Source organism: Glandiceps talaboti, chromosome 3 (genome assembly GCF_964340395.1).
Source record: "Glandiceps talaboti chromosome 3, keGlaTala1.1, whole genome shotgun sequence".
Taxonomy (NCBI): Eukaryota; Metazoa; Hemichordata; class Enteropneusta; family Spengelidae; genus Glandiceps; species Glandiceps talaboti.
This window is the reverse complement of record NC_135551.1, coordinates 15,971,003-15,984,418: the sequence shown is the minus strand read 5'-3', so window position 1 is coordinate 15,984,418 and position 13,416 is coordinate 15,971,003. Positions and strand designations below refer to the sequence as shown.

The 13,416-nt window shown below is 35.3% G+C and overlaps 1 protein-coding gene across 1 annotated transcript; it reads left to right on the top strand.

Annotated features, from left to right (window-relative positions):
* The first annotated feature begins 3,469 nt into the window (after window positions 1-3,469).
* Window positions 3,470-10,253, top strand: LOC144432893 (small ribosomal subunit protein uS15m-like). The gene is made up of 7 exons (XM_078121194.1): window positions 3,470-3,726; window positions 4,124-4,204; window positions 5,496-5,577; window positions 6,686-6,734; window positions 7,726-7,807; window positions 8,634-8,692; window positions 9,679-10,253. Exons 1-7 carry the CDS (start codon window positions 3,522-3,524, stop codon window positions 9,967-9,969), a joined length of 849 nt encoding a protein of 282 aa, XP_077977320.1. The 5' UTR covers window positions 3,470-3,521; the 3' UTR covers window positions 9,970-10,253.
* Window positions 10,254-13,416: the final 3,163 nt, after the last annotated feature.

Sequence of the window (13,416 nt, the reverse complement as noted above, 5' to 3'; positions counted from 1 at the left end):
AAATATAATATCAGATTAAGATTCCCGCAATGACGTTGATTATGATAGTTGTGTTTACATTGTACAGTTCAATCCTCCGAGTTGGTTTTTGTCACGTGGTTATGTTATCGACGTCACTATCTAACAGCGGGAAGAATTAACTTGAAAACTTATAAGAATCCGAGTTTGTTTTCAGATCACATGATCTGGCCGTAACTTTAGCAATATGAAGTCAGCAAAATACAAGTGTATCAGGCGAGGTGGGAGAAAAGCGACAGAAAATTGCGACACGACTTGATTCCAGGCTCTAGTAAATTAGTTTACCATTTTATCTTTCTGGTTGGATTGTAAAGGTTTGTTTTTTGGTAGGAGGATAGCAATAAACAAGAGACAATGTGTGTGAAATTGTTATTCTAGTTTGTCCATGAATCTTTTGATCATAGAAACTAAAATTTGTATATTTGATGACATTTTGTAACATCAGAGGGTTTTACAATTACACCAGGTGCATACATTGGATGCTCTCATAAGACAAATGTAGACCATATAACATCTTTCAAGCCAATGAAATTCAAATATATGCATGCATGTACATGTATCACTTCATTCTCAGGTTGTACCAGTCACAAACTAGCATCCTCAAAATTAGTCTAAATATAGCTACAAATGCTGTAAGATAAACGTGTTTTACGTGTCGCTTGATATATTGCTTATGGATGTGTGTATGTATGTATGTATGTATGTATGTGTGTGTGTGTGTGTGTGTGTGCACAACTGAATGTCAGACAGTGATGGGCCAGTAGTATTAGCTATTGCTTTGGATATACCTTAGGGTGTCTAACAGGTATCAAACACTACCTTGCTGATTGGTCTGAAATTTGATGGAATTTTTTAAGGATGTGTAGCTGTAACATTTGTTTATGGCATGATGATTTCATCAGTGATACGCAAATTAAGTCTAACACGTGTCTGTTTGGTCAAAAATCATTAATTTCAAAACTATTCTACAGATTAAGCTGAAATTTGGTTGATATGTTTCGACAGGTGTGAATAGATGAAGATTTATTCAGGACATGGTGGACATACAGGACTGTATATATTAACGATATAGTTGCACCTATCACTGTACTCAAGTGAATACTTGTAAATCATGTTAGCTTTCATATGTCACCCTGGCAACGCTGGTATCAACATGTCAATTCTTCTAGTAGTGGCAGAGGTCATAAAAGGTCCCTTTGTATACAATTATGTAGACAAGGCTGTTTTAAGTATAACTGTTCGTAAGTTGAGCTACGTCATAGGTAGTTTCAAGGTATATGTATTAACTGAAAAGTGTCACGGCCCCGATTTTAAAAACACTGACGGTCACGCTTTGTAACAGACTGTAAGATACGGTCTGGAGGTTTTGGCCGATGTATGAGGGCGCCCCACGTCGTCACGGCGTACCTTATTACATACTAGCTATAGTTTTGTAGAGACTTGTTTTGCAAGAATAAAACTTCAAATCAAGTCAATTAAGGATAAATATTCGCGGCAACGAATATTTATACTTTGATGGTTTATAATGTCATAGTAACAATACAATCATCGGATTTTACAGGCAATTCATATCCTCTACTGTTATTGAGGTGTTGGTTTAGGGGATTTCGAGTAAATTCCTTCAAATATACAGTTTGTTCAGATTGTATCAACAATTACATATTAATATTTTCATACATACATCTGTATTATCAAAAATGACATCGCTTAACGTTGCTGGGATAGATCGTAACAAACCACGGCCTATTTTACGGCGCCGTTCTCAAAAGTTAAGGAGCCGTCCCACTGAAGTGTAGCGGAATTTAGAACTAACAGCTCTGGTTTGCGAGAATGTTGGGATATATGATGAGAACGTTTCGGCGAAGTTTCTTATGTGTCTGTGAAAGAATCTACGTCATCACTGTTTACTTTATCATCTGAAGTCATTTACTACATTCTCACAAAGCCAGAGGAGCACACATTTCTACTTGAGCTACGAAAGGTGTAGTATTCACACATTCCGTTATTGAAGAAGCACATTCCTGTGTGTGCGGCTGCAGACCACCAGACCTCAACCCACTAGACTGTTCGTTAGTGGTCTTATACCAGACGTACCTAATGTAGCATCACATTTTGGCGCCTAATTCAATTGAGATAAGATTATCGTTACTGACCTTTCAGCTTCGTACTTCGTGAACATCATTTTAACTTCACAGGTAAATCCGCTATATTGTCACTTGTTGGTAATCCAGGAAATGTTGAAAACAGTAATCCAGGTACGGAACACAACTACAATCTCCAAGGATTAACTTTATCGTAGTGGTCTTACCAGACGTACCTACTGTAGCATCACATTTTGGCGCCTAATTCAATTGAGATAAGATTATCGTTACTGACAGTTCGGCTTCGTACTTCGAGAACATCATTTTACTTTACAGCTAAATCCGATATGTATTGTTAGTTGTTAATAATCCGGGGAACGTTGAAAATAGTAATCCAGGAATACACAACTAAATCCGATATGTATTGTTAGTTGTTAATAATCCGGGCAACGTTGAAAATAGTAATCCAGGCATGGAACACACCTAAACACAATAACAATCTCCAAGGAGTAACTATATCATTTTATACAAGAAATTAACGATGCAGATAATCCAATGACTATGTACAGCCTACGTACGTGTGGTACCCTGTACTGGACATTATTGAATGAGACTTGAAAACCGCTGAAAGTTTGAATATTTCCCTCTATTTGCATACCAGTTAATTATTACACCAACTGTAACGGTGCCCTTCCGGCCACATTCGAATAATATTTACACAATATTTCCCTCCAAAACTTGAGGTCAGGGAAGTCAATAAGACTCCAGATGTTTCAAGATAACAAGATTGCAATGTCTTGCTACATTTTGTCTAAATAAATTAAATGAATCGTTGAATGTACTGCAACTATGGCGCCAATGTTTTGATGTCTATGACTATATTTATAGTCTTCATAGTGGAAACAGTTCATTTCTTCATATGATTTCATAGACAGAATGTACCAAAAAAAGAGCGAAGAACTGAATTCATTCAGTCTTGCAATCTGTATTATGTGCATTTCGTATTGGTGCATTGTGGTTGTGTCAAACAAGGTCGCGTCTGTGACCCGGGTCTGTGATCATGAGCTCTACGGGGTAGACCATTTGATTTCGGGGGGGGGGGGAGACAACTTGTCGCAGACTGAGAGAAATGTTTCACATCTACTCGATACTGTGGTTTTAATATTGTTTCTGAGAACAAGCTGAAAGTTTCTATAATATTTTTTAACTTAAGTGAGGGCGACCCAACTGTGTGGATCTGTTTCTCCTGTGTATTACAGGCAGATTTTAGTGTCCTAAACGAAAGGACTTTTCAATACGAACGAAGAGGGCGTTACAGCAGCCGAGAAAACTGGTAGCAAACAAACAGAAATAAGGTCAGTCGAGTTGACCTTCAGCATGTGTTAGGTACAATTTTACTTTATTTGCTCAAATTCAAGAAGAATGTTTGTAGTTCGTCGTGTCGTACGCAACGGTACAAGTCTCACTCCTCAAAAACAATATTTTGATAAAACAGTTTACGATCTCCTCACATATTTTAGTCGATCATGTCGTGTGACATCGAAAGTGCGACTGAGTCATTCGACATGTTCGTCGGGTTCATCGACTGTTTTCTCCAGTGATGGCAAGAACCCAGGTGAACAGAATGGTAAGTTAACTGTAAATGTAAAGTCTGTCGATATTTTCTCACCTGTCATGGTGTATTTCATCATTGGTGGTGGGATAGAAGAATTTTGAGTGAACCTCACAGTTTCCTTTATTTGTTAGATTTTTCAGAATGATGAGTGCTGTTTCACATGTAATAATAATAGCAGAACCCAATTCTGAGTTGCATTGAGTTCCAGTGTGGGTACATTCATGTAGGAGTACTGTATTGGCACTTATGCTTGCAGTGTTTTCTGATGCACTTTCACTCGCTACATGTAGCTCATGAAAATATGGCCACTATACAAGCACTTTTGCAAATAGTACTGCAACAGTGCAAGTATCCTACACTTGTAACTCACCTGTTTTGAGGTTATGTCATAATATTTCTATCTTCACAGATAATACTATGTTGCCAATGAAACATATCCACAGAACATATGCTACAAGGAGGGGAATGCAACCAAGGAAACCCGATAAAGGTAAATTGTATTTATTTTCAATTTTTTTTAGTAAAATGAAACTGCAGTGTTGTAGCCAGCCTTTTAAAAGAGTGGCACATGGTGTCCGAGACTTTCATTTCTCTGGGTCATCACAAATTTTTTGGGGACATTATCAAAAAAAGCACCAATGGCATTGTAGCACAACTACAGTTTTTTAAAATATTTACCCACATGCTGATTCATGCTAGATATTTGCTGACTGATTATGCAGTTGCCTATCCGACCCTGTTGTTATCTATGCAATATACGCGATCATTTGGCTGTTGCTATTGGCATGGTCATGTTGCTAAACATATTTGCATACGATTTTAGTGTGGGTCATCTATGACCCATCACTTCCAAAATTGTGGGTCAGATCAAAAAAATGTGTGTCAAATGACCCCCCCCCCCCCCCCCCCGGCTGCAACACTGAAACTGTTTTAACTAGCAATTGATAAATTTGATCATTGGAATTATGTCAAAAGTGATGTTGTACTGTAATGATGATCTTGTGTATTGTTTGAATATTTCAATTATTCACCTTTAGAGTTACATCAGTACAGAACTCAAACCTAGTGGTAGAACCAGAAGAATAACTCCTAACAATGCAGATAGTGTCGTTGAAACTTAACTATCTTGACTTCACTGAATCAGACTCCATAAGTCAAATTTGCTTTATGTCTTTAGAAATGAGAACACCCAAATGTAAAAGAAAAACTTTTCCTGTTTTTTTAAACCATCCCTAATGTATTTGCTGACTTGTATCATTATGTGTGACAGCTATCAGTCATTATACTCTTTTCCTTTGGTCTACTCAAATGGAAGCTATGTAGATTTTTATAAAACTCCAGTATTACAACCCAACATTTCTGTTAACAATGTTTCAAAACTGTAAAACAAAAACCCTGTCATGTTCACATATATTTGTGCATATTTCAATCTTTAATTCGGTATTCAACTATCATCTATAATACAAATTATCATAATACATATAATCACGTCCCCATGTATTGCCATGGAGAAATCGCAAGCTCGGTTGTACGGCTCACAGGCAATCCTAAAGTCGAACCCGTTCCAGTACACGTCCTCGTTCCTCAAAACCCATACCCAAGCTGTCAAGATTATTATAGACTAAAATTTACTGGTTAAAGAATATTTATATCTAGGGATTCAAATGACACATTTTACCTCTCATTTTACATAAAAATTCAGTACCACATTAGCATGATGTGTATATCAATTGATAATATGTTTGTTAATAAAAATGTTGAATTTAAACTTTTATTTCCAGTAATTGATGGAGCTTTCAAAGACTTTGATTTGGATCCTACAATGTTTAAACTTGGTTTTGAAGACATAGAAGAACTCAAGGAGTAAGTAGATATCCAATCTCCATACATTTACATGTACTTTGTAATCGGGATACCATCCTTAGGTAGCTTACAACAACAATTTCATTACTCCAGTGTTTCTACCGATGCTCCCATTTTTCTGTTAAAATTAAATACAACTGCCAACATTAGACTGTGGATGTACAGAAGTTGTCACAAACAGGGAAAGTAAAGAAATGAATTGGATTAATAACACTTGGCTCAGTATGTTGGAAGAGCAGAGACTTGTATTACACACTATAGTTTGATAAGAACAGCTTTATGGCCTCTGTATGTGTACATGAAATGCCAGGGGAACTTGACATTTATTTGTGAACATGATCTATTAAAGTGTTCATGAAACCGTTCTTGTCAAATGATTGAATGTAATACAAGTCTCTGTACATCCAATACATGCTGTTCCAAGTGTTTTTAATCCAATTCAGTTGTTCACTTTCCCTGTTTGTAACAGGTTCCGTTTGTCCACAGTCTGTTGTATAACAATGAGGCTGACAGTACTTTTGTGACACGTTACTTTCTGTACGAATAATATGGTTTACAAGTTTTTCAAAGCATTGTAGTAAACTTTCGAATGTTGAAAAATTTCCTGCCATTTGTGCATCAGCAAGTGAATATTGCTCACATTCATAAACTATTTACATAATTTTAGCTACCGTTGTACAAATTGGAAATACCATTGGAATAGATACCCCACCATTGGTATTTGTAAAGTCAGTGTTAAAGAAATGGTGAATAATTTTTATAAGTTAACATTTAAAGAAAAACAATTTGGAATTTACAACACTTTTAGAAAATTATGCATTCAAATTTCATGGAGATGTTAACTCCACAGAGAGAGATGATTTGTGGTAAAAAAAAGAGAGAGAGAGAGAGAGAGAGAGAGAGAAAGAGAGAGAGAGAGAGAGAGAGAGAGAGAGAGAGAGAGAGAGAGAGAGAGAGAGAGATAAAAAGGTGCAAGTACAAAAACAGAAAACCATGATATATGTACAATCTTTATTTTACAGTTTTTTTTAATACAGTTTGTAATTTTGATTATGTATATTACTCCACTCATTACACCGTGTTCTACTTTTCTCTTTCTTCTTTCCAGTGCTGATGAGAAAGTGAAGAAAATATTTTCATTAGAATATGCTAGCAGGGTAAGTCATCTCACAAAGAAATAGGATATACAGTTTATACTATTTCATAATATCATTTACAGTAAATTTCACAATACCATGCAGCTTTACTGTTTAATACAACCACTCAGAAACCAACAAAAAACTGCATATGCCACACTTCAGTAGCAAGATCGCATTTTTTGCTACATTTAGTCTAAATGAAATAAACCATTTAAAATGTATGGCAACTCCATGCAGACATTTGGGCACCAATGTTTTTTTCTTGGTATCAAATACCTGATGAAGTTAGAAAGTGTAAAATGCCCTTTGCAGTGTTCATTTGGTGTCTGTATGTATAGTGGCATGTGTAGTTCATTTCATTTAGATCAAATGTAGCAAGAAACTGTACTCATTCAATCTTACTATCTTAAAGTGCAGCCTGTCTAGTTTGTTATTGTTTTCTGCATGGTTGTATCAAACACAAAAGCTGCTTGGTGCTTTTGTGAAATAGACTAAATATCCTATACTGTGAAACTGGAAATCCAAATACACCTGATCTTTTTTGGGTCATTGTTTTCTTACACTTTTCTGATATTTTGCTGATAAAAATACAACATTTCAAAAACCTTGGATAACAATTATTGTTTTGCAGTATTTATAAAGTGTAAGTTTCAAAAGAGATAACAGAAAAATTGAAGATTATGATGTAAAATTTATATTTGGTAAGAAAATAAAAACCAAAAATAGAGCAAAAGGTGTTCAACTTGCACTTTATTCAATTTCACTGAGTCAGCTCTGCTCTACACTGTACTGTAAAATAAGTCATGTCATGTCACTCTGCCTTCTAAAGTCTTGCTCTTAAATGTGTTAAAAGCTGCCCACTGCAGTGTACATGTACTATTTGTTCACCATAATTGTAATTTTCAGGATATTCTGAATCTCTCAGTTCTTATTTATGAAGATCTTAAAATGACCTGAAAGAGCAGTGTGTTATTTACTGTCATCACTTCTTGTTTTGCCTTTACTACAGCAAGAGGTACAATTCAAGAAAGGTACAATGTTAGTTGACAAAGTCAGAGAAGATGAATTCAAACCTTCACATGAAGCAAAAAGTAAGTGATTTTTACATATACAATCATTATGCATAGAAATATTTATAATTTGTTTAACTTGTCTTAATATGACATTTGTCCATCATTTACATCAAATTGTGGGACATTTCATGTTTGAAGCTAAAACTTGATGTAAATAAGCTATTGGCAGCTACACATACAAAATTGTCATTGATCACCAACATTTTGACAATAGTATTCAATACAAATTAAAGTACTTCTTCATATCATACGTGAGTCATACCACCCAATGACAGGGGTGAACAAATCATTTTGTGAACTGGTGGTCGGACCAGTGCCTTAAAAAATCCAGTGGTCCTGCTGAAAGAATTAGTGCTCCAAGGTCCTGCTAATGTGAAACATTAAATCTTACTAATGAATCTGTATATTAAGACGACTTTTTAACATAGTTATTAACTGTAAGGTACTGGTCTGATGGACCAGACAAGGTAAACTTTGTGTGGTCCACCCAAAAAAAAATCACTAGTCCTGAACCCAGGACCAGTGGATTTGTTCACCCCTTAATGATATATGTGAAGTAGTGTGTGCATTTATCAGTTTTGAATATGCATAGTTCTTACTAAAATATGATTATAACATAGAATAGCAGGTACAAGTAATTCTGAACAGTTTGGAGAAAAAAGTTCAGTAGAGAACATGGTGAATTAGGTTTTTGATCTGCCCTGTTTGACATCACATAGTGACAGGTGAAGATTTGTATGTATTTATGTCATAAACCTGGATTTACAATGACTTTTCTGGAATGCTATGCTTATGTTTTTAGGCGACATCTATGATATATTAACAGTAACCTATTTTTCTACAGTTGCAATACTAACAGTAAAGATAAGGACCTTAGCAGAACATATGAAAGAAAATAAGAAGGTAAGTAATCTCTCTCCATAGAATCCCAATTATTCCCAGCATAGGTACACAGTAACTATTTCAAAGTCTGGTACAACATGTATATATACTTGTCATACTGGATTCCTAAGATCTTAATTTTAACAAAATATTCAATTCATATTAATATAGTATAAAACTTTTCAATTTTGAATGCAAACAGTTTTAGTAAGCTGTGTCTACAGCTTTCATCATATATTGTACATTAATACAGCTAATACCAGACAGTTTAACTTGCATAGAATTATTACATTCATAACCAATTTTAACCGTTGATGATGTTAGTCCATACACACTTACCTAACAATGCACACACAGATACATAGTGATACAATACATCTATTATCAGTCATCAGATATTATATTATCCCACCATTTCAGTATTGTGATGCATTTCAGTAGTATAAAGCTTTGTAGGTTCTTTAGAGGGTTACCCTAAGTACATGTAATCCTGAAATGTCAGATATTTTCAACTTTTGTGGACTAAAGACATTTTATCTGAATAAGTTTATGTGTGTTTGAATTTGTGTGCATGTGTTTATCATGATTACAAAAAGGTATCAAAACCGTGTGTCAGTTTGTCTGTCTGTGTCTATCTGTCTATCTGTGTGTATGTGTGTCTGTCTGTCTGTCTGTCTGTGTGTCTGTCTTTGTGTCTGTGTCTGTCTGTCTGTCTGTCTGTGTGTGTGTCTGTCTGTCTGTGTGTCTATGTCTGACTGTGTGTCAGTCTGTCGGTTTGCTTCCACAGTGTGTGTGTGTTACAGAAAACATTACATTGCCATTATATGTTGATGTTGATACCAATGATACATACTTACATGTAAACATTACAGTGATGCTGGTGAAGAATTTTGCAAAAATTGATTAGTGATTACATAATATCATTATACTGATGTCGATAACACTAATTTCAATGATTAGCATAACAATTAAAAATATGCTAATAACTTACATCCTATTGTTTTCAGGATAAAGTGAATAAGAGGAGATTATATATAATGATTGACAGACGAAACCAACTACTGGGTTACCTAAGAAGAAATAACTACGATAGATTTAAATGGCTACTTGAAGAACTAGGGATTCAATACTCGGTACCCCCTATACAGATTATTAGAGTAACAAAACGACAACTAGAGGAGAGATCTGTAACAAGGAAAGCATACTTTGACAGAAAGAAAGCACTTTATGAATATTTCAAACAAAAAATTGATGATGCAGATGCTGAAGAAAAAGAACAGATGGAGATGAAATCATGATGTTTAAAATGAAAACGTTGACTTTTGAGTTTGTTTTGTATTCAGATATTTGATCTACCCTATTTCTTCCACATTTGGTCTGGTCCTATTGTTTGTTTTATTGTGGACTCGTCAATTTGATCAAGTATGGGGGGGGGGGGTGTTTTAGGAGACTACAAATTTCATTTACAGCCCCAAAATTTCAAACTTTAGGAAGGGACGTTTTTGAAATACTCATCTAAGAGGAAAGGTTTCTAAACACCTTGTGATGTAGTCATTTAAATGTATGTGGTATACCAATCAATAAAACACATTCTTAATTTAATTAATTAATTAATTAATTAATTAATTGAATGGTGTGAGTTGATTTGCATTTCAGTGTGTCAGTGTCTTTGGTGATTTGTACAAGTGTGTTTTGCACTATAAAGCATCATAACCAAAGATCAAGAATAGATTACTTAAGTATCATATAAGTGAACTACTTTCACAAATACATACACACAATTTACATGTATAATATATACAGTCAGCAGTATTTGTAAATATGTACTGATTTGAATATTCATACTTACCAAAACAGACACACCACATCACAGAGGTGTGCATGCACACACTCATTGTTACAAACATAGAGACATGTAAACACATATGAATACACATACATACATACATACATACATACATACATACATACACATACATGCATACATACATACATACATACATACATACATACATACATAAAAATAATATGAGTTATGTGACGCCTAATGATCACTTGGTCCATAAAATCCACCCTTTGGTCACCATGTAGTTAAGACTATCAGTGTGAAATCCATACCTATATTTACAGTCTATGATTCCAGCACTAGACTGTCATCATAGAGTTTGGCATTGATTTGTTGATTAGTCAGCAAGTACATGCAAACAGATCTTATGTAAATGGTATATTCAAACAGCATCTACTGCGTGATGTCACCTCACACATCTACACATACTAATATGTTATGTATAATGTAATTTACACAATGTGAGACCTAATGAATTTACTCATATATGATCATTAAGATTACCTAGACCAACCAGCGACACTTGTCTTTAAATTTGTTAGTCCACGGAGTTACACATTGGAAGCGAGCAACAAATAGCGCCCTCTATGACTGAATAATGAAACTCAAATTCCAGTATACAGTAGTAACGGGGTTTAGACTGCAGTCACAATAGCATTGGGAGAAATTATTTTGGGCAATTTTTGTTGGGAGCCACTGGGAGAAATTATTTTGGGCAATTTTTGTCACAGTCTCAAAAACTGATATGCCCCCTAGCAAGAATTGTTCACACACCCCACCCCCGCCACAACAAATTGTGTAAGGTATAAAAAAAACCGACTACATTAGTATTTTTGATGTTTTATTTTGTTCATCAGTGAATCAATTTTACTCTTCAGTGATTTGATGTGCCTGTATCTCGGTCATACATACAAATTCACTGTCTCCCCGATTTTGCGCTTCAATTTTTTTTGAGAATGCCCTCCCTTTCAGCCCATAATATTCCACCCCTCCTAATTTCTCCACAACCCACCCACACACACACATTACACACAGTAAATCCTGACCACAGCGTTAGATATGGACGAAATTATTGATTATACTATGAGAGATAATACTGTTAGAAATCTAATCTCCCTTATAACATTACTGAGATGACACAGACTGGTATCCGTGTTAAAAACATACCATGATTTCCAAAACTATGATTCTTGACCAAGAAAACCCGGCGTTGAACCATCGACATTAGTCTCTCAATTCTCAATAGTTCAATGTTAAAGTACACTATTTTTCTGTAATTTTAAAATTTGTGATAGCTGTATGATTTCCTGGGGTGTGATGTTTCTTTGCAAAATGTCTTGAAATATTAGCCATGGTAGGAAAAACAAATTTAAGACTAGCTATCAAGATAATAAGTTTAATTTTATAGATTACCTGTACATTTTACACCTTAGACTGTTTCTATATCTATGTTTCGAGTCATTAATTCACAAAATATTAGATTTACTTTCCTTTATAGATCTTTAGGTTGCTAAAATGTTGTTGTTGTTGATGTTGTTGTTGTTGTCGTCGTAGTCGTCGTTGTTGTTGTTGTTGTTGTTGTTGTTGTTGTTGTTGTTGTTGTTGTTGTAAATCTGTAGACACGTTAATTGTGAAAGGTCACAGCACGGTGGAATTTATAATAGTAGGGCCTAGGCGATTCCAAGCAAACGGACACTCTGGGAATGGTGCATAGAAGCCATGTTTACCTGCATTTGAACCACCAATGTCTGACAGTAAGTTGCGTTGTTTAGTCCATCAGTGCCAGAATATATCTGTAATGAAATAAATGAAGTATACTTTAAGATAACTTCACAATTGTTATAGTTGTGATTGTTGTCACTTTCAAGATAAACGCCAACTATGTTGTCAATACAATAAAGTGAATTTGTCCTGTTGAACATTTCTGAATTCATCAATACTAGTATAGAGATACGGCACGTCACATCTCTGGTACATAATCAACGGAAGAGGAGGGCGAATCACTTAGTCGCACTGTATGGATACCGCAGCACCCACCGATCCAGATGTAATGAAATTATTGTCTAGTTTGTACTTGGAAAGAGTGATTTCGTGTTAATGTATGTACATGAGTGAGGAAAAGGTTATTTGTTGTGTACTTTTCCATAGAGTTACTCTGTTGGTAATCTGTAAAGTTCCCAGCTGGTTTATTTGCTTTTGATTGTTCGATTTGATCTTTGTGGTATGAGATATGCTGTGTCATGATGTGTAGCCGATATCAGGCAGTCAGCGACTTTGAACAAGAGTTGGAGTCGAAAGTTTTAAATTTCTTCTTCGTTCGGACGGGTGTCGTTTTCTCCGAACATTTTATCATATGCTACTGCGATTGGTGAATAGGCAAAATGGCTGACGTACGTTTCTCTAGAGTAAATTGACACACTTTGACATTGACGTTCTCCAGTTTGGAATGTCGTTGTAACATGGCTAGGATGATATATTGAACTATATTGTAATATGTCGGGCGAGGGTGATGTTTCCTATTTTTCTTAATAGCGCCATCAACGGTTAGACGTTTTCGAATGAAGGCAGAAGATTTAAAACTTTGATTTCAGACAGATTAATGTAAAAAGTAAATTGACTGTAGTTCTGTTTCAAGGACTCAAACCCGAAATGAACTGAAATCCGTCTTAAAATGACATAAGCAAGTAAATTGACGTTGACAGGTGGTCATAGAAAAGAGATTCTTTGTTTTATCATTCGCGGTGACGCTGAGGGCGCTGTGTGGCGAGAATCGCAATTTTCTACCAACCAATCGAGTTGTGGTTGTTCAAGTCGGCAGGAACAGACTGAAAAAAGAAGTCAGGCGACAACGCGGTAAACACATAAAGGTAACGTACTTTGCGATCTTTCCTTTGATTTA

Excerpts from the sequence above, each read along its gene's own strand:
- LOC144432893 (XM_078121194.1), top strand. The coding sequence starts at position 3,522 with ATGTTTGTAGTTCGTCGTGTCGTACGCAACGGTACAAGTCTCACTCCT. Across the intron at positions 3,727-4,123 it reads GAACCCAGGTGAACAGAATG|ATAATACTATGTTGCCAATG; the intron begins GTAAGTTAACTG and ends CTATCTTCACAG. Across the intron at positions 8,693-9,678 it reads ATATGAAAGAAAATAAGAAG|GATAAAGTGAATAAGAGGAG; the intron begins GTAAGTAATCTC and ends TATTGTTTTCAG.